Source organism: Hyperolius riggenbachi, chromosome 12 (assembly GCF_040937935.1).
Source record: "Hyperolius riggenbachi isolate aHypRig1 chromosome 12, aHypRig1.pri, whole genome shotgun sequence".
NCBI classification, from domain to species: Eukaryota; Metazoa; Chordata; class Amphibia; order Anura; family Hyperoliidae; genus Hyperolius; species Hyperolius riggenbachi.
In genome coordinates, this window is record NC_090657.1 from 162,761,948 (window position 1) to 162,783,697 (window position 21,750).

Consider the following 21,750-nt stretch of genomic DNA (forward strand, 5'->3'; position numbering starts at 1 on the left):
TTGGGTAAAAGTTATAGCGTTTACAAACTATGGTGCAAAAAGTGAATTTTCCCATTTTCAAGCATCTATGACTTTTCTGACCCCCTGTCATGTTTCATGAGGGGCTAGAATTCCAGGATAGTATAAATACCCCCCAAATGACCCCATTTTGGAAAGAAGACATCCCAAAGTATTCACTGAGAGACATAGTGAGTTCATAGAAGATATTATTTTTTGTCACAAGTAAGCGGAAAATGACACTTTGTGAGAAAAAAAAAAAAAAAAAGTTTCCATTTCTTCTAACTTGCGACAAAAAAAAAATGAAATCTGCCACGGACTCACCATGCCCCTCTCTGAATACCTTGAAGGGTCTACTTTCCAAAATGGGGTCATTTGTGGGGTGTGTTTACTGTTCTGACATTTTGGTGGGTGCTAAATTGTAAGCACCCCTGTAAAGCCTAAAGGTGCTCATTGGACTTTGGACCCCTTAGCGCAGTTAGGCTGCAAAAAAGTGCCACACATGTGGTATTGCCGTACTCAGGAGAAGTAGTATAATGTGTTTTGGGGTGTATTTTTACACATACCCATGCTGGGTGGGAGAAATATCTCTGTAAATGACAATTTGTTAATTTTTATAACACACAATTGTCCATTTACAGAGATCTTTCTCCCACTCAGCATGGGTATGTGTAAAAATACACCACAAAACACATTATACTACTTCTCCTGAGTACGGCGATACCACATGTGTGGCACTTTTTTGCACCCTAACTGCGCTAAAGGGCCCAAAGTCCAATGAGTACCTTTAGGATTTCACAGGTCATTTTGAGAAATTTCGTTTCAAGACTACTCCTCACGGTTTAGGGCCCCTAAAATGCCAGGGCAGTATAGAAACCCCACAAATGACCCCATTTTAGAAAGAAGACACCCCAAGGTATTCCGTTAGGAGTATGGTGAGTTCATAGAAGATTTTATTTTTTGTCAAAAGTTAGCGGAAAATGACACTTTGTGAAAAAACACAATTAAAATCAATTTCCGCTAACTTGTGACAAAAAATAAAATCTTCTATGAACTCGCCATACTACTAACGGAATACCTTGGGGTGTCTTCTTTCTAAAATGGGGTCATTTGTGGGGTTCCTATACTGCCCTGGCATTTTAGGAGCCCTAAACCGTGAGGAGTAGTCTTGAAACGAAATTTCTCAAAATGACCTGTGAAATCCTAAAGGTACTCATTGGACTTTGGGCCCTTTAGCTCAGTTAGGGTGCAAAAAAGTGCCACACATGTGGTATCGCCATACTCGGGAGAAGTAGTACAATGTGTTTTGGGGTGTATTTTTACACATACCCATGCTGGGTGGGAGAAATACCTCTGTAAATGGACAATTGTGTGTAAAAAAATCAAAAGATTGTCATTTACAGAGGTATTTCTCCCACCCAGCATGGGTATGTGTAAAAATACACCCCAAAACACATTATACTACTTCTCCCGAGTACGGCGATACCACATGTGTGGCACTTTTTTGCACCCTAACTGCACTAAGGGGCCCAAAGTCCAATGAGTAACTTTAGGATTTCACAGGTCATTTTTGTTTCAAGACTACTCCTCGCGGTTTAGGGCCCCTAAAATGCCAGGGCAGTATAGGAACCCCACTAATGACCCCATTTTAGAAAGAAGACACCCCAAGGTATTCCGTTAGGAGTATGGTGAGTTCATAGAAGTTTTTATTTTTTTGTCACAAGTTAGCGGACATTGATTTTAATAGTTTTTTTTCACAAAGTGTCATTTTCCGCTAACTTGTGACAAAAAATAAAATCTTCTATGAACTCACCATACTCCGTACGGAATACCTTTGGGTGTCTTCTTTCTAGAATGGGGTCATTTGTGGGGTTCCTATACTGCCCTGGCATTTTAGGGGCCCTAAACCGTGAGGAGTAGTCTTGAAACCAAATGTCGCAAAATGACCTGTGAAATCCTAAAGGTACTCATTGGACTTTGGGCCCCTTAGCGTACTTAGGGTGTAAAAAAGTGCCACACATGTGGTACCGCCGTACTCAGGAGAAGTAGTATAATGCGTTTTGGGGGTGTATTTTTACACATACCCATGCTAAGTGGGAGAAATATCTCTGTAAATGACAATTGTTTGATTTTTTTACACACAATTGTCCATTTACATAGAAATTTCTCCCACCCAGCATGGGTATGTGTAAAAATACACCCCAAAACACATTATACTACTTTTCCTGAGTACGGCGGTACCACATGTGTGACACTTTTTTGCAGCCTAGGTGCGCTAAGGGGCCCAACGTCCTATTCACAGATCATTTTGAAGCATTTGTTTTCTAGACTACTCCTCGCGGTTTAGGGGCCCTAAAATGCCAGGGCAGTATAGGAACCCCACAAGTGACCCCATTTTAGAAAGAAGACACCCCAAGGTATTCTGTTAGGTGTATGGCGAGTTCATAGAAGATTTTATTTTTTGTCACAAGTTAGTGAAAAATGACACTTTGGGAAAAAAAACCAATAAAAATTAATTTCCGCTAACTTTTGACAAAAAATAAAATCTTCTATGAACTCGTCATACACCTAACAAAATACCTTGGGGTGTCTTTTTTTCTAAAATGGGGTCACTTGTGGGGTTCCTATACCGCCCTGGCATTTTACAGGCCCAAAACCGTGAGTAGTCTGGAAACCAAATGTCTCAAAATGACTGTTCAGGGGTATAAGCATCTGCAAATTTTGATGACAGGTGGTCTATGAGGGGGCGAATTTTGTGGAACCGGTCATAAGCAGGGTGGCCTTTTAGATGACAGGTTGTATTGGGCCTGATCTGATGGATAGGAGTGCTAGGGGGGGTGACAGGAGGTGATTGATGGGTGTCTCAGGGGGTGGTTAGAGGGGAAAATAGATGCAATCAATGCACTGGGGAGGTGATCGGAAGGGGGTCTGAGGGGGATCTGAGGGTTTGGCCGAGTGATCAGGAGCCCACACGGGGCAAATTGGGGCCTGATCTGATGGGTAGGTGTGCTAGGGGGTGACAGGAGGTGATTGATGGGTGTCTCAAGGTGTGATTAGAGGGGGGAATAGATGCAAGCAATGCACTGGCGAGGTGATCAGGGCTGGGGTCTGAGGGTGTGGGCGGGTGATTGAGTGCCCTAGGGGCAGATAGGGGTCTAATCTGATAGGTAGCATTGACAGGGGGTGATTGATGGGTAATTAGTGGGTGTTTAGGGTAGAGAATAGATGGAAACACTGCGCTTGGGTGGTGATCTGATGTCTGATCTGCGGGCGATCTATTGGTGTGGGTGGGTGATCAGTTTGCCCGCAAGGGGCAGGTTAGGGGCTGATTGATGGGTGGCAGTGACAGCGGGTGATTGATGGGTGGCAGTGACAGGGGGTGATTGATGGGTGGCAGTGACAGGGGGTGATTGATGGGTGATAGGTGATTGGCAGGTGATTGACAGGTGATCAGTGGGTTATTACAGGGAAGGACAGATGTAAATATTGCACTGGCGAATTGATAAGGGGGGGTCTGAGGGCAATCTGAGCGTGTAGGCGGGTGATTGGGTGCCCGCAAGGGGCAGATTAGGGTCTGATCTGATGGGTAACAGTGACAGGTGGTGATAGGGGGTGATTGATGGGTAATTAGTGGGTGTTTAGAGGAGAGAATAGATGTAAACGCTGCGCTTGGGTGGTGATCTGATGTCGGATCTGCGGGCGATCTATTTGTGTGGGTGGGTGATCAGATTGCCCGCAAGGGGCAGGTTAGGGGCTGATTGTTGGGTGGCAGTGACAGGGGGTGATTGATGGGTGATAGGTGATTGGCAGGTGATTGACAGGTGATCAGTGGGTTATTACAGGGAAGGACAGATGTAATTAATGCACTGGCGAATTGATAAGGGGGGGGGGGGTCTGAGGGCAATCTGAGCGTGTGGGCGGGTGATTGGGTGCCCGCAAGGGGCAGATTAGGGTCTGATCTGATAGGTAACAGTGACAGGTGGTGATAGGGGGTGATTGATGGGTGATTGATTTGTAATTAGTGGGTGTTTAGAGAAGATAACAGATGTAAACGATACATTTGGGAGGTAATCTGACGGCGGGTTTGCGGGCGATCTAATGGTGTGGGTGGGTGATCAGATTGCCCGCAAGGGGCAGGTTAGGGGCTGATTGATGGGTGGCAGTGACAGGGGGTGACAGCGGGTGATTGATGGGTGATAGGTGATTGGCAGGTGATTGACAGGTGATCAGTGGGTTATTACAGGGAAGAACAGATGTAATTAATGCACTGGTGAATTGATAAGGGGGGGTCAGAGGGCAATCTGAGCGTGTGGGCGGGTGATTGGGTGCCCGCAAGGGGCAGATTAGGGTCTGATCTGATAGGTAAAAGTGACAGGTGGTAATAGGGGGTGATTGATGGGTGATTGATGGGTAATTAGTGGGTGTTTAGAGGAGAGAATAGATGTAAACAATGGATTTGGGAGGTGATCTGATGTCGGATCTGCGGGTGATCTATTGGTGTGGGGGGGGGGGGGTGATCAGATTGCCCGCAAGGGGCAGGTTAGGGGCTGATTGATGGGTGGCAGTGACAGGGGGTGATTGATGGGTGATTGACAGGCGATTGACAGGCGATTGACAGGTGATTGACAGGTGATTGACAGGTGATCAGGGGGGATAGATGCATACAGTACATGGGGGGGGGGTCTGGGGAGAATCTGAGGGGTGGGGGGGTGATCAGGAGAGAGCAGTGGGCAGGGGGGGGGATAAAAAAAAATAGCGTTGACAGATAGTGACAGGGAGTGATTGATGGGTGATTAGGGGGGTGATTAGGTGCAAACAGGGGTCTGGGGGGTGGGCAGGGGGGGGTCTGATGGGTGCTGTGGGCGATTTGGGGCAGGGGGGGTAAAAAATCAGTGTGCTTGGTGCAGACTAGGGTGGCTGCAGCCTGCCCTGGTGGTCTCTCGGACACTGGGACCACCAGGGCAGGAGGCAGCCTGTATAATACACTTTGTAAACATTACAAAGTGTATTATACACTTTGTATGCGGCGATCGTCGGGTTAACATCCCGCCGGCGCTTCCGTATGGCCGGCGGGATGTTGCGGCGGGTGAGCGGCGCCAGGCGGAGGCGGAGGATCGCGTCACGGATGACGCGATCGCTCCGCCCATGCCCCTACAAGGACCGCCCCCAATTGTCAATACGGCGGTCCTTGCGGGGTGCACTTCCCGGCCGCCAATTGTCAATACGGCGGTCGGGAAGTGGTTAAGGGGGACTGTCAGCCACAAAATCAAATTCCAATTACCCACTGCTCTGTGTTTATTATGTAGTCTATAAGCAGTGTGCATTGAAAGCATTCCAATATAGTCATAAATGTTTCTACTTAAATAAATATTCTCTCAGTCAGTCTGGCTCCATTCTAGTTCATTGCAGAGGAGAAGGAAGCTTGTCATCACCCTTCCCACATTCCTGCTTCTCACTGATTGGCTGAGGCCAGTTCAGTGTGACAGGGGGCTGAGAAGGAAAATAGACCTCACCCCTCTGCAGAAGTTTCTGGAATATAATCTATGCTGTGCTAAGATGTGTCTACAAAGCAAGCTAGATATGACAGTGCAGTTTCTAGGATAAAAAGGGTAAAGGAGGAAATTACATCAGAATTGGCTTCAGTCAGAGGCAGTAAAGCTGGAAAATGCCTGGAACGTTTTTCTCTTTATTTACTATATAAAATTAACTGGAATCACAACATGGACAGTACAATACGTATGTTGTGTAAGTGGAACAAGTAATTATCTACTTAGATATATTTTTTTCTCTGGGATAATATGGCTGTATATGCTGTGAACCTGTGTCAAGCTTGGCACAAGGCCACCAATGATAAGACTGCATTCTATGCTACCGTATCACCCTCTGTGCAATGTGCAGGAAGTATTTTATCAGATCATTCTATTGCTAATTCTTCCTGGTACAGCTTGATCACAGCCATAGCTCCCACCCAGTCACATGGCCATTCGCCTGCCTCTGAATTGGAGCAAGAGCTGGCCGGTTGGTGGACATATGGATGATTGTGTGTGGTCAGAAAATGGGGCTCTTTGTTGTGTGTGGTCAGAAAAGGGAGCTTTTTATTGCACAAGCTTATGTCCAGTGTTCTTGGCCTTCTTCGGTGTGTGTGTGTGTGTGTGGTGTGTGTGTGTGTGTGTGTGTGTGTGTGTGGGTGGTGTGTGTGTGTGGTGTGTGTGTGTGGGGGGGGTGTGGGGTGTGTGTGTGGGGGGGGTGTGGGGTGTGTGTGTGGGGGGGTGTATGTGTGTGGGGGTGTGTGTGTGTGTGTGGGGGGGGGGTGTATGTGTCTGTGTATGTGTGTGTGGGGAGGAGGGTGTGGGGGTGTGTGTGTGTGTACATTAAGGGCATGTGTGCAGGGACTTTGGACTTCAGTTCATACATTACTTTTATGGAGGTACACTGCAGTTTAAAGTGAACCTGAACCGATTAAAATATTTAAAATAAACACATGATGTCCCTGCAAATGAATATTACATACTAACCTCACATCAATTCCTCTCAGAAGCTCACTCATTTCTTCTAACACAGAATCCTTCCAGTTCTGACAAGATTTTGTCAGAACTAAGGGCTGGTTCAGACGGACGTCTGTGTAGCGTCGCGTCTGGGGGCGTTGCGGCGGCTGCGCGGTCAGGCTTTCAGTAGCCTTCGGTGGCGTCGTGATGCGGTCACGTTTTTTTTTTCCCGTAGGGGAACATTAGCCGTCGCGGTTGGCCGCTCCCTGGAAGCTACATGTTGCTTCCAGGGGCAGCCCGAACGCTCGCGAAAATCGGGACCCGAACGCCGCGTTCGGGTAAAAGCGCGCAAAAGCTCGGTGTAAACGCTCCCATTCACTTGAATGGGAGCGTTTACCGCGACGGTCCGAACGCTTGCGGTAAACGCTCCGCAAGCGTCCGTCTGAACCAGCCCTAAAATATATCAGTTACTATCAGATATATATCAGTTGCTGTCAATTATAACTGAAAGGACAACTGATGTACAAGGTAATGTCCATTTTTCTTTATGGCTCAAGCTGTTATGGGGTAACGTCCATTTTCAAAATGGAGGACAGAGAATTCCATTGATCATAGTGGACAAACAGGAGGCAGGAGAGGAGAAAGAGATTGAGGAGTGGACTACGAGGGAGGTAAGTATGACATGAGGATGTTTGACTTTTAATCTTCAGTTCAGGTTTGCTTTAAAGTCATTTGATCAGTTTTCCTTGTATACACAGACCTTTGTCTTTGGTTTTGAGTACAGGTTGACGTAAGAAGCAAACTGAACTCAAAAGTCAGAGTACTCTAGTCTCAGGGCCCGTTTCCACTATCGCGAATCCGCATGCGGGCAACGCATGCGGATTCGCACAGTCAGTACTAGTGGATGGGACTGTTTCCACTTGTGCGTTTCCCCGCACGTTTTTCTGTGCAGAAAAAATCTGCAGGGTAGGGGCCTCAGAATTCGCCTGCGTGTGGAATGCAGGCGAATCGCACGCAATGTATTTAATAGGGAAATCGCATGCGTTTTCCCCATGCGTTTTTTGCCGCGATTTCGCATAGGTACCCATGTTAATTCACACACGCAGTGACATGGTTAAAATCGCATACAGCCTTACCTATGCGAAATCGCATGCGAAATCGCGGCAAAAAACGTATGCGGAATCGCACCCGCATGCGATTTGCCTGCGGTGATTCGCTGGCGATTTCGTAACGCTATAGTGGAAACGGGCCCTCAAAGGTTTTTGGAACTCAAGACGTGTGTTTGAAAGGTGGTTGGCTTGTTTTTAAGCAACATAAGTAGTGATGCAATGTTTTTCTTTTTGCTCTGTGTTGGGAAACAGAATACAGTGACTTACAACGGGCGTGTGCCAGCCCCAGGACGTTACGCCTTCCTCATTCACTACTACCAGCCTTCACAGCCGACGTTCCCTATAGAGGTGCAAGTGCAGGGCGGCCGGGTGTGGCGAGGTGAGGGTTATGCTCGTCTAGAAGCCGTGATTGGTTGATATACCGATGTTTTGTTATGCTTGAATTATGGGTGCTATTTCTTTCCATAAAGGCTCCGCTAATGCCACATTCTGCCCTCATGGCTACGGCTGCCGCAGTTTGGTTCTCTCGGAAGACCAGACCATCCTGGGCATCACTGACAACGACCTGACCGTCACCGTCCATGTGCCAGATGGAAAGATTGTATGGCTGGTAAAGTATATCCTCTTCCCATACACAGCTCCAAGGCTTCTCCTGGGTACTCGTTTTCTGGAATTCTCTTCTTTGTGAGAGAATAGTGACATGACTATGTACACTGTAAAGTGTTGCAGAAGATGTCAGTGCTATATAAATATATAATAATAATATGGTAGGACATTAGACTATGACTGTGGTAGGATTAGAGTGTGAGCTCCTCTGAGGACAGTCAGTGACATGACTATGTGCTATGTAATGTGCTGCAGAAGATGTCAGTGCTATATAAATACATAATAATAATATGGTAGGACATTAGACTATGTCTATGGTAGGGTTAGACTGTGAGCTCCTCTGAGGACAGTCAGTTACATGACTATGTACTCTGTAATGTGCTGCAGAAGATGTCATTGTGTTTTTATATAGCACTGACATCTTCTGCAGCACTTTACAGAGTACATAGTCATGTCACTAACTGTCCTCAGAGGAGCTCACAGTCTAACCCTACCATAGACATAATATAATGTCCTACCATATTATTATTACTATTATGTATTCAGTCTAACCCTACCATAGACATAATATAATGTCCTACCATATTATTATTACTATTATGTATTTATATAGATAAATACATAATAGTAATAATAATATGGTAGGACATTATATTATGTCTTTGGTAGGGTTAGACTGTGAGCTCCTCCGGGGACAGTTAGTGACATGACTATGTACTCTGTAAAGTGCTGCAGAAGATGTCAGTGCTATATAAACACACAATTATAATAATATGGTAGGACATTAGACTGCTACTATGGTAGGGTTAGACTGTGAGCTCCTCTGAGGACAGTCAGTGACATGACTATGTATTCTATAAAGTGCTGCAGAAGATGTTCGTGCTACCGGTATATAAATACATAATAATAATATGGTAGGACATATGACTATGGTAGGGATTAGATTGTGAGCTCCTCTGAAGACAGTCAGTGACATGACTATGTACTCTGTAAAGTGCTGCAGAAGATGCCAGTGCTGTGAATGTGTGACAGGCATGAATGAGGAATGACCTGGAACCTTGTGATCTCCATTGTAGGAGTACATCCTGGTGATCCCGGAGGACAGTTACAGCTCCAGCTATCTGGTGGAGGAACCTCTGGACAAGTCGTACAACTTTATCAGCCAGTGCAGCTCCAACAGCTTCCAGAGCAGGTAAACTACCTTAATAAAGAAACACTCCGGCCTAATCAAACATCGGGATATTGTACTAGAATTGGGTCTCGTTTGAATTGCTAAATATAGCTAATGTACTTGTTAAAGAGAATCTGAAGTGAAAATAAACTTATGAGATAATGATTTGTGTGTGTAGTACAGCTAAGAAATAGCACATTAGTAGCAAAGAAAAAAGCCTTAAGGTGGCCATACACTGGCCCGATTCCCGGCCGTTTCGACAGCAGATTCGATCCTGGGATCGAATCTGCTGCCAATCGTTCGCGGTAAACGCCGCCGACGATCCGATTTCCTCCCGAAATCGGATCGGTCCGTCGATCGCGCCGTGCGGGAAATTACCCTCGATCGCCCGCGGGTAAAGTGCGCGTCGCTAGCGGCGGCCGATCCGATGAAAAATACATTACCTGATGCGGGCTCCCGGGCGTCTTCTCCGCATCTTCTCAGCGCTGCACCCGCTCCATCCCGGCGCTTCCTGGGTCACTGCAGTGACCCAGGAAGTTCAAATAGAGGGCGCTCTATTTGAACTTCCTGGTCACGGAGTGACACAGGAAGCGCCGAGATGGAGCAAGAACAGAGCGGTGCAGCGTGGAGAAGATGCCCGGGAGCCAGCGTCAGGTAATGTATGCGCGGGGGGAGGACAGGCGGCAGGAGCAGCTGAACAGATTGTGATCGGTTTCAGGCTGAAATCGATTCACAATCTGTTTGCAGTAAAGGCAGCCATACGATCCCTATCTGATCAGATTCGATCAGATAGCGATCTGTCAGCTGGTCGATCTGATGGCACATCGACCAGTGTATGGCTGCCTTTATATTGTTTCCGGTACAGGAAGCGTTAGAAGACTTCAGTTGTAATCTATACAAGAGCTTCTCAGAGTGACAGAGAAACGGTGAGGCACAACTTCAGATAAGGTTTTACTGCAGAGGAGTTCAAAAGGTCATTACCTCTGCTTTGTTTTATAGTTTAAAATACAGAGTGTGTTAAACTGCAAATATGATAGTATGATTCAATGTTACATATATATAAAAAGCTATATACCGGTAACTGAAAATTAAAAAAAAAATAAGATTCTTTTCTTTGCTACTAATGTTCTATTAATTATCTGTCCTACACATACAATTCTTTATAGCATATTTTTTTTTTCTCTTCAGTGTCAATTTAAAGGGAACCTAAACTTAGAAGGATATGGATTTTTCCTTTAAAAATATTACTAGTTGCCTGACTCCCCTGCTGATCCTGTGTCTCTAATACTTTTAGCCACAGCCCCTCAACAAGCATGCAGATCAGGTGCTCTGACTGAAGTCAGATTGGATTAGCTGCATGCTTGTTTAAGGCGTGTCATCCACTTACTACTGCAGCCAAAGAGAGGAGCAGGACTGCCAGGCAACTGGTATTATTTAAAAGGAAATATCCACATCCCTCTCAGTTTAGGTACCCTTTAAACAAATACTTATAGGACAGCTAAAGTACACTATAATGCCCTTCTCCAGCCCTAAACCCTTGAGCCTTGCACACACATAAGAGAAGCGTCACCTGGCAGAGAATGGAACTCAATCCCTTGGGCAACAGTTCAGGGAAAAGTCTGTACTAGACTAGCCTGGAGGCTAGCGACACGTTCTGTTGCTAAGCAGTAGGGAGGGAGTGTGTATTGCGGGGGCACCATATGAGTTGGGCGTCGCTTGGATCCGCTAGTAAAACAAACCCTATTTGTAGCCAATCCTCTACAAAGAATATGATTATCCCCTCTAATTCTTCCCTATGTAGTAACCAGTCGGCTCCTAGTCCCGCATTGGGGGCCCAGCTCACCGCCTGAGCTCCTGATTACCGATAATTTCCATTGGCTTCTATTAGATACCTGCAGATCCCAATGCCCAAATAATCTGATCTGCAAGGACAAGGATTGACAGAGCTGCACACTGTCAAAGTTATATACTGACAGTAATGACTCAAGGCACACCTCTTAAAAGGACAACTCGTTTATTTGTCATCAAGAAGCTTGTTGATGAGGCATGTGTAGGAGACAAATGCTACAATTTCACTAGTTACAATGACTTTTATCAGTTACAGTTATGCAAAAATATACATGCCTCTGGGCAGTTCAGGATGTCCATCAGTGTTACAAAAACCAATCACAGTTCAATAATCAGTGCAGACATGAAGCAGTTAACATTTAATTCTTAGAACTCTCCACCCATATTATAATGAGTTTCACCACCCACTGTTCTCTTACTCAACCTTCTGTTTAAGGTCACAAGGGGAAGTGGTCCAGTCTGGACAACACATCACTTGTCTAAATCTGTCCTTGGGGCCCCTTTTCCACTAAAAGTCAAGGAAGCTAGGACATTGCAAAATAACGGTAAATTTACTATTAGGACATGCTCAAGAACAGCCAGTGTCCCTGAACACGTACGCATTTTGTGGCCTTCTTCTAACTGAAATGATTTATACATCACCAAATGGAGCTAATTTAAAACAAAATGTCCGTTATATAAACTAGATGGGTATCCTGCTTTGTCACTCCCTCCTCTAGTTCATCCCTGTGAACTACTCATATTAAAAAGTTTTTATCACAGTATTCTTGTAGTCAGGGCCTCCAGCTATATCACCTCTGGCTCTGTGGTACATATGTTGTAGTGCCATCCTCTTCACCTTAATAAGAGCCACCTTTTTGGCTAAGAACTCATCTTAAGGCAGTGCATCCTCTTCACCTTAGTCAGAGCCACCTTTTGGCTAAAAACTCCTCTTAAGGCGGTGCATTCTGGTGGAACGTTTATTATGGTTCCTGCCAGGATGTATCAAGTAGATCCCTTTGATCTTTTCAAGTAAAGCAGGTGATGATGTCAGGACAAGAGTGCTCTTTTATTGATCTGTAGTGATGCAATCGTAGAGCGATGTCTTACTAAGGATTCAGCCGTCTTTGTCTTTCCCAGCTGGGGTCTTTCTTCCCTTGCACCCTTAGGACCTCTTGCCTTTTATTGTAGAACATTATGAACATGAGGTAGATTTTAAATCAGGAGGTAGAATTCATACCACAGACCTTGATCCATAAGTGTCTTCTTGGTGATAAGCTGAGGCACAATATGTCTTGTTGAGGTAGAAGGGTAGAACCATAGGGAGATACAACAATAATGCATAAAGAAGGAAATTAGCTCATTGAGAGGCATGTGATTTTTTTTTTTTTTTTTTTTTTTTTTTTTTTTTTTTTTTTTTTTTTTACACGTTGCAAATGTCGTCCCTTTTAATCTCTTATTTTGTTTATATATATATGTTTGTATGATTATTATAAAGTATAACACCAAGTAAGTATAGTAGCAATTAAATCACAATAATAAATTGATTTAGTAGGGAATTACAATACCTAACAAACCTACCCTTTCATCCATGACAGACTTCTCCCGCCCCTCACCTGGTAGTCTGACCACCAGCTGCATAGTTCAGGATAAGCCTGTATTGATTATATTGGTTTCATTCATACCTAGGTTATATGGTTCTCTCCTTTCATGGAGGGCTTCTACTACTTCCATTTACTCATTTCCATGCACTTCCTTTTAACTAAGGGAACATGAGAAAGTTTAAAATACCCATATAACATTTAGATATATTCTTCATCTTGCGAAACTACCACCAAAACATCCCTGGGTTTCTGTTGTTTCTTACTCATTTTAGCACCTAATCTTTTGATTTTACAAAACACAAGTACCTGGAAAATGTATAGCAAACATGTAAGGACAATGAGCACCACTACTGGATGGAGCATGAGGTTCAGAAAGGCACTTGCTTTTGGACTATACCCAAATAGACTTTCCCACCATGATACTTTAGCATCTTGTTCTAGAGCATGTGAGACTTGCACTAGTTTCTCACAATCGTGCTCCAAACGCACTGTTGCTTGCCTTTCTGAAGCTCTGAGTGTTTTTATGATCTCATCTTCCCTCCCAAAATCCAATAACCATCCTTTCAATTCTGCTCCAAATCCTAAAGGAATTTTTTGTAAACGGACAGGTGTATCAGGCTTGATGTCTAGTCTTTTTTCAGGTGTTATGGGTGTACGTCCCTTCTGCTGTGCCAGATCAACTCCCAGGACTGGGCCAGTGGTACAGTACACCCCTCTGGTCAGTGTTCCACTCTGAGTACAATTGAATGTATATATTGCATAAGAGGTGGCATTCTCCATTTGATACCAGCACCAATAACCCTGTCCTAGGTACTTCATCCGGCTCGGCATCTTCTCTTTTGCATCCATCAAGCATGATCCTTCCTCATCCCAACATTGTTGCCTTATAATCCTGTTTTGCTGTCCTTGACATAACAGTACATTTTCCTTTCTCCAACACCCATCTGTGTCTAACAACCTGGGCTCACCTTCTTCATAAATCATTATGTCATGATTTACTCTGGGAAGCAAAACTACACCTGCTGACAAAACAGAACCCAAATTTACCACTGTATAAGCTTGATGCTCCTCACCTGCAACTGGCACTAAGGAAGAAATAGTGCATGTGAGGTTTTGACACCCATGGAATTGAGTAAGCCACCATTTTTCATGCGTCATTGCAAATTTAGGAACAGATCTCTCAGCTTGTCTACGCAAATTTATGGGAAAGTGACCAGCATGCAGTGAGGTTATCATTAGCTTTAGATCCTGTGACAGTTCAGATTGAACCTGTGTACAAGACAATGCTAATTGGACTTCTTCCTGCTGTTTAACCAGACCTGCTACTAACCCTTTAAATTTCTGCTTCATTACCTCTGACAGTGAGGCTGTAGCATCAATGTGATCATGTTGTAGATTTTCTAACACATGATTTATATCTAACTGAGTTTTCACTCCCTCCCCTACATGTTGAGCCAGCCCTCCAAGTTTATTTCTTAACACTTCTAAATCCATAGTATTTAAGGCCCCTAGACCAAGACCTCCCGCCCCCAGAGCTTTATCCATCAAATCCCTTTTAGACTTATGGTGACTATACCCCGATTCCAACCATCCTTTCAACATGTAGATCTGATTTTTAATATATACACCACACCTCTTGTCCCACATATCTACCCTAAAATCAGTTAATGTTACTCTCCACGTGTACAAAACAAACTTTGTATCCAACAATACTGCCCAAGGTGAGGCCAGTTGAGGGACTATTAGGTCTGCTATTTTGACAGCTGGGACTTTACATATATTTGGATTCATTTTTACAGGGACCACAACATCCTTTTCTCTTTCCACCCGGACTATAGTTGCACATACCTGGCCTCTCCCTTCCCATGTATACCACCCTCGTTTATTTATTGATGGATTGTTCACACCAGGGACTGGACTTTCTCTGTTCAACTGGACAGATTGGGTAAAAGTCCAGCATCCTTCATCTGACTCGTCGCAGAAAGGCCAAACAAATGGTCCATCCAAGTTTAAATCCAAATCTAACTCATAGCCATGAGGGTCTTTCCAGTCTGTGGTGTGATACAATCCTCTCAATCCTTCAGACATGGGAACCCCATACATCCATTCATTCACCTTTGGTGTGTCTATTCCGTTACACAGTACTTCCCATTTCCACGGGTTTGGTCCATTAAAGACAAGAGATTGGTTAGATGCCCAATGTGCTGTGTCAATAATATAGTGACCCTCAATGTCTGATGTACAGGCTTCTCTCATGATCCTCATCATATACTGTTGTACTGTTACACCTTCTTTTGGAGTGATATGCTCAAATTTCTTATTTCTAGCATCTGTTTGTACGTGCAACACCAGGGTGCTTGCATATGCGTTAAGTCTAACTTTCTCATTATGTGTGTACCAGGTGGCCTGTTGGACTACACTGCAGTTGAGTCCAAATATAAGTCTCTCTTGAGTCAGGTATGTAAGTGGATCTACTGTTCCAAAGTACTCAGGGGCTCGAGTAAGCAAGAACTCCATGATTCCATCTGCTGGATCATAACATTTATTTAATAGAGTACCTTGCACGGGTTCAGGTTGGTCATAGAATATTTTCCTATATTGTCTTGTCTCACCCACATTATATACCACATACACTATATACCAGTCATCATACCCTCCTCTTGTTGGGTCCTCAGGATCTAACCTGTCTTTCTCACACCTTACTATCATCAAGTCATCCGATCTCCCATTGTCTAAATCAGTAGATAAGTCTTTTAAATCGTCACCGTCAAGTATCTCAGAATCTGGGTTGTCTGTGTCTGCAATAAAAATCCCTGGCATAGTACATGTGTCTATTTCTGGGTCCTCATCTGCCTCACAGTCAGGGACAAGTCTGTCTTGAACATATGTCAAAAAGAAAGTGATCTCTGGTTTCCCACCCAGCCCTTTTTTAAGATGCTCCTGAAAAGGAGGAATCATTCTGTGGTACATAGTATTACACAGTTCGTCCAAGGTATGCCAGTATGTGTCTATCACCAGGGGTGGATGAATTGGCCTAGCGTGCTCAAAATAGTGCAGGCTAGTAGGACTCATTCCCTTAGTACCGTGTACATGCATATACCCTCGGTAAAAAAGTGGATATCTTGGCACTAGTTTCCCTTGTTTACACTCAACCCTATGCAAGTGGGCAGGATCCCAGCCTTGTGGTTTCACCCCCCACTTACCATATGATGCTGGTGGCACCCAAGGTTGCTGGTGGTGGCTAGAGGTAGTTTGTCCCTCAGCACCTTTGAACATACATGACAAACAACATGCAAGACAGACTAACATAGATGCCCCTGGTGGCATGTTTGCATTAATCACTTTTGCGTATCTTCTTGCAATGAGAAGCATGGATCCAGGGAATTTTTCCTTCCAATTTTACTGAAGTGGAGGTGGTTAATAGGACTTGGTAAGGTCCATCAAACCTGCTTTCCAACCCTTTCCTTTGGAATCTTTTTACTACCACCCAGTCTCCAGGTTTCAGTGAATGGGATCCTGTATCGGACTCAGGATCTGGAATAGAGGAGAAAACTTGTCCATGCAATTTTGTAAGCAAATTATGTAACTCTTGTACATACATTTTCAGTGAGCAATGCATCATTTTCATTTCCTGTGGGAAGAATAGACCCGTGGGTGCTGGTCTCCCAAACAAAATTTCATAAGGGGTGAGTTTCTCTGGACCCCTAGGTGTATGCCTCATTGATTTCAGGACCAGTGGCAAAGCCTGTATCCATGTAAGCTTAGTTTTTTCACACATTTTGGATAATCTGTTTTTGATTATCCCATTGTATCTCTCCACCTTACCTGATGCTTGTGGATGGTATGGAGTGTGAAATCTTTGTTCCACCTGTAGCCCTTCCAGCACTTTGGTCATTACTTGTCCTGTAAAATGTGTACCCCTATCAGATTCCAGAGTCTCAAATATTCCATATCTGCACACAATTTCTTGTAACAGCTTTTTCGCTGTGGCAGAAGCTGTGGCCTGTGCAACAGGCCATGCTTCCACCCAGCCAGAGAAGATGTCAACACATACCAGTACATACTGGAACTGCTGACACTTAGGCAACTGGATATAGTCAATTTGCAGCCTCTGGAATGGATATAGAGGCCTAGGCAAGTGTTTAGTGGGTGTCTTGACAAGCTTACCAGGATTGTGTTTTTGACATGTTTCACATGTTTGACAGAATCTCTCTGCCACTGTGGAGACTCCTGGGGCTACCCAGTATTTTGTGATGAGGCTGATTATTGCATCCTTCGCCAAGTGTGATGGGCCATGTGACACCTCCACTAGGTAGTGATACAAAGTGGGAGGGGCACAGTATCTGCCATCTGCATGGCTCCACAGGCCATCTATTTCACTACATCCTTGTTCCTCCCATTTTTGTCTCATCTGTTTTTCAGTCTGGGTTTGTAAGTTTTTAAGAACAGTTAAATCCATGTACTCGCCTTCCCCTTGTGGGGGGCTGACCACATAGATCTCTGTAATCATGGTGCCATGTAAGGCAGCATCCTTAGCCGCCATGTCAGCTTTGTTATTCCCTAATGAAATCTCATCTGTACCTTTTGTGTGTGCCTCACATTTTATTACTGCCACTTCCGTTGGGCCCCACAGAGACTCCAAGACCCTTTTGATTAATTCAGCGTGTTTGATAGGCTTACCATTTGTTGTCAAGAAACCTCTCATCCTCCACAATTGACCGAAATCATGACAGATCCCGTATCCATACCTGGAGTCCAAGTACACATTTAACCTTTGGCCTTTGCCAATGATGCAAGCCTGCATCAATGCCATTAGTTCTGCTACTTGAGCTGAACAGCTGCTTGGTAACTTACCTTGAAAAAGGACATCATCTTTGGTAACCACAGAGTATCCTGTAACAGGTTGCCCTTCTGAATAGTATCGGGACCCATCAATAAAAACTGTGAGGTCTGCATGGTCAAGGGGAGTATCTTTCACTCGTCCTACCTCCTCATAGTAGTCATCTATCATTTCTTCACAATAGTGCTCGTCTATAAAGGTCTCTATGGTCTCAGGTAGCAAGGTGGCAGGGTTCAGACTCACACACCTCTTGATTGTAATGTTTGAAGGTGTGAGCAAGGCCAACTCATATTTGGTCAACCTGGCAGTTGACATATGTTTGGTGGTCAGGTTCTGCATCACTGCATGAACCTCATGGGGAACTAGAAGTTCAAGGGGGCTTCCTAGCACGATGTCTGCCGTTTTTGACAGTAGTTCAGCAGCAGCCGCCACAGCCCTAACACATGGTGCCATGGCCGCCACTACTGAATCCAATTGGCAACTGAAGTAGCCCACTGGCTTATTCTTTCCCCCATGGTCTTGTGTGAGGACCCCTGATGCTTGCCCTCCCGACTCATGGCAAAACAACTTGAACCCTTTTGCGTAATCAGGAAGTCCTAAAGCAGGAGCTTCACTGATCAGGTTCTTTAAAGTTTCAAGTGCCACCTGCTGTTCTGTTGTGAGTTCTAGCTTCCCCTGAACATTTACTGATTGGTAGAGAGGTTTGCATATTTCGGACATGTTTGGAATCCATTGTCTGCAGAATCCCACTAATCCCAGGAAGGCCCTGAGCTGTCTAGCATTCTCAGGCATCTTTGAGCTCAGTATAGCTTTCTTGCGGTCTAGGGTCAAGTGTTTTTTACCTTGGGATATGCAATGTCCAAGGAATACCACCCTGTCTTTGTTGTATTGCAACTTAGAGGGAGAAACTCTGCATCCTTCCTCTCCGAGGTGATTAAGAAGTGACATGGTTGCAAGCATACATTTTTCCTCATCATCTGCCCCGATCAAAATGTCATCTACATAACTTAGAAGTGTAATTCCCTCTGGGCAAACCCACCTGTCCAAGCATTCTTTCATTGCTCTACTGTATTCATTCGGGCTGGATACCATACCTTGCGGCAGCCTGGTCCACGTGTACTGCTGACCCTCAAAAACAAAAGCAAAAAGGTACTGGCTATCTGGGTGCAGTGGCACAGTGAAGTACGCATCTTTCAAATCGACCACGGTGAAACACTTATTGGAGGGCTTAATGTTCCCCAAGATGGTATGTGGGTTTGGGACAACAGGGGTATCTTCTTGAATTATTTTATTTACTGCGCGTAAATCCTGAACCATTCGGTACTGGATTCCAGTTTTCTTCTTCACCGGATACAATGGGGTCTGTGCAGGTGAAGTAGTCTTCACCAAGATACCTTCTTTGAGGTAATGCTTTATCTGATCCCTGATCCCATCCATTTGAGCCATTTTTAAAGGATATTGGGGCAATCTCGGGATAGCTGAGTTTGGTTTCAATTTTATTTTAACTGGTGAACTGTTTATCATGAATCCTATCTTTCCCTCCTTTGACCATACCTCAGGGTTCACTATTTCTGACAAATCACTTGGTAAACTTTCTTCTGTCCCTGTACGCTGGACTAAGGAACAAAGGGCAATGATGCTATCCCAGGTTTCTCTAACAGGGTCAAGCTGTGTTTCAGACACTGAGGGTATGGTCACTTCCACTCCATTTTCGGTGAAAGATATTTGTGCTCTCATCTGGGTGAGTAAGTCTTTTCCCAGCAAGTTGCAGGGAACAGAATCACTCAACAATAGGGAGGCTTCAGTATGAAAAGGCCCAATTTGTATTTTTGTGGGCACTGTTTCTAACAATGGGTATGTAATACCTCCTAGTCCCACAGCATTTGTGGAACCTTGTATGGGTAGTTCAATTTCATTAGATCGCAGCACTGATCGTGAGGCTCCTGTATCTAAAAGACAATTTACAGTTTGGTCATTAAGCTTCATTTCCACATAAGCATTTCCTTTGCCTGTGGTGGAAATGACAGGCAGAGCGGTTAGTCAGTCAGATGCAGAGTCGGGCACTATGTCAGTGTCCTTATTCCTCTGTGTCATGTTACGCTTTCCCTGAGGTGTGTAGTTACACTGTTTGATGAGATGTCCTGGGTCCCCACATCTATAGCACACCCGTAGTCGCCTACGGGGTGGGGGTGGCTCCCTTTGTGTCTCCCTCAATTCATCCCCTCCACTTACAATACAAATTTTCTGAGGCTTTCTTCCCTCTGCATCCAGTATGTTTCTCTCTATGGCTGTAGCCAGAGATAACAAAGAGGAGAGTGGTTTGTCTCTCCAATCTGGATTGGCAATCATCAATTTTTCTCGAATTTTACCTTTCAGCCCTGTCATGAAATTATGCAGTACCACTGGTTTAAGGTCTTCACTAGTGATGTTACACCCAGCTGATTCGATTGCTTGTTTAAACTTATTGTAATAAGCCATGCAATCCTCATTTGCAGCTTGGGTCACAGAGGATACATTGGACCATGATTGAGGGGGGTAAACAGTTTTGATCAATGTGGCAAGGGCACTTGTCCAAAAGTGTCCCTCCTCAATTGAGTCCTGTGCTACCTCCCTTGGGATAAATGTTTTGCTGACTACTTCCTCAAGATCCCCCTCCCCACACACTCGTTTGATAATTTGGAACATGTCACCCCATGTAGCTTTGTAGCATGTCTGAGTATCTACTATTTCCTTTGCAAACTTAGCTGGATCAGTTCTTGGATGGGGTATGGTACTCAGGAGTCCCTTCATTTCTGCGGGAGTCCAGGGTATATGGTGTCTAACAGTACCTGTCTGGTTACCCTGATTATCTGATAGCACTTGCTCTCTAACAGGGAATAAAAGCTCAAGTGAATGAGGACCCTCTTTCCAACTAGGAGCAGCAGGAGATCGTGACAGGTTGACACTGCTCCTTGGCCTACTTGAAGTTTGCTGTATCTGTGGTTGATTGAGGAAACTTATGTCATTTTTAAAAGGGTTAGTGTCACTTACCCTGCATGGCTGGCTGTTGGTGTTGCCTGGCTGTTGCTGCGGTGTTAAAGGGATTGTATGTGGATTTAACTGTAAAGTGCCTTGAAAAGTGCCGCTTAGACCACCAGGGTGGGCCATTTCCATACCTCCATTCCCAGGGATGGGTGTGGGTGTAGATTCAAGATCAATGAGAGGGGGTGCCACCTCCCCTCCTGGGTTGTAGTGGCTCAGATGTTGTTGCCACCCAGGTGATGGCAAGCTTGGTAGTCTCACCATGCTAGTGGATTGTGAGGATAGTGGAGCATAACAGAAACTAGATTCATTGCTTATCTGGGATGGAACTGAGGGGTAAGCCAGGGGTGACAGTTGGAACTGCCAGGGGTAATTGCTAGCACCATCAATATGAGTTGGCATTCGCCCACAAAGGGGCAAATATGGACTACCATTCAACATATGCTGAAGGGGAAGTGGCCTGTCATATGGGGCTGGGGTATATCCATGGGGAATACTCCCTACTACTTTACTTGTTCTATACGCTGGTGGTGGTGTTTCCTCCCTTAGCTGTGTAGGAGCTGTGGGTTTGTTTAACTCATTAGTCAGTCCTGAATACAACGAGGATTGGCATACAGATGTAGAGTCATCTCTCTCTCTGTCAGGTTGTATGTGGGCCAGCCTGTCACTGCTACTGTGTGTTGTCTCTAATGAGGTCTGCGTTAGCTGTCTGTTGTCGCTGTGTGCCTGTACTTCCTCTTTCCTAGTGAGATCAACTGGTGGCCGTGTGTCAGCACTGTCATCAAGAGCTTCTGCAGCAGCTCTGTATTTCACATGCCGAGACACGGCCTTATCAGTCCGCCTACGAGAAGACCCGGACATAAGTGCTGTCCAAGCCTGGTGTGCTCCCATATCCAGCACATCAGTGTCTTCAGTCCCCTCATCTTCTAGCTGTGGTGACCCTCCTGTGCCTGATTGTTTTACTGTCATGATGGTGACGTCTTCGGATCGGCGAATCGCCTCCATCATCCACCTACTCCATGCTTCTCGCTCGTTTGGGCGAGTCATCCTTACCCTGTGGACATCCCACAAATTTTCCCACACCTTTGGT

At 44.9% G+C, this 21,750-nt stretch overlaps 1 protein-coding gene across 1 annotated transcript in view; it reads left to right on the plus strand.

The window, feature by feature from the left end:
- Positions 1 to 21,750, plus strand: part of LAMA5 (laminin subunit alpha 5) — a 332,936-nt gene that overhangs the window by 199,262 nt on the left and 111,924 nt on the right. Inside the window, exons 31-33 of the mRNA XM_068264501.1 lie at positions 7,844 to 7,970; positions 8,062 to 8,201; positions 9,274 to 9,389. Of these exons, the coding sequence (XP_068120602.1) occupies positions 7,844 to 7,970; positions 8,062 to 8,201; positions 9,274 to 9,389 (383 nt within the window). The remainder of the gene's footprint in view (positions 1 to 7,843; positions 7,971 to 8,061; positions 8,202 to 9,273; positions 9,390 to 21,750) is intronic.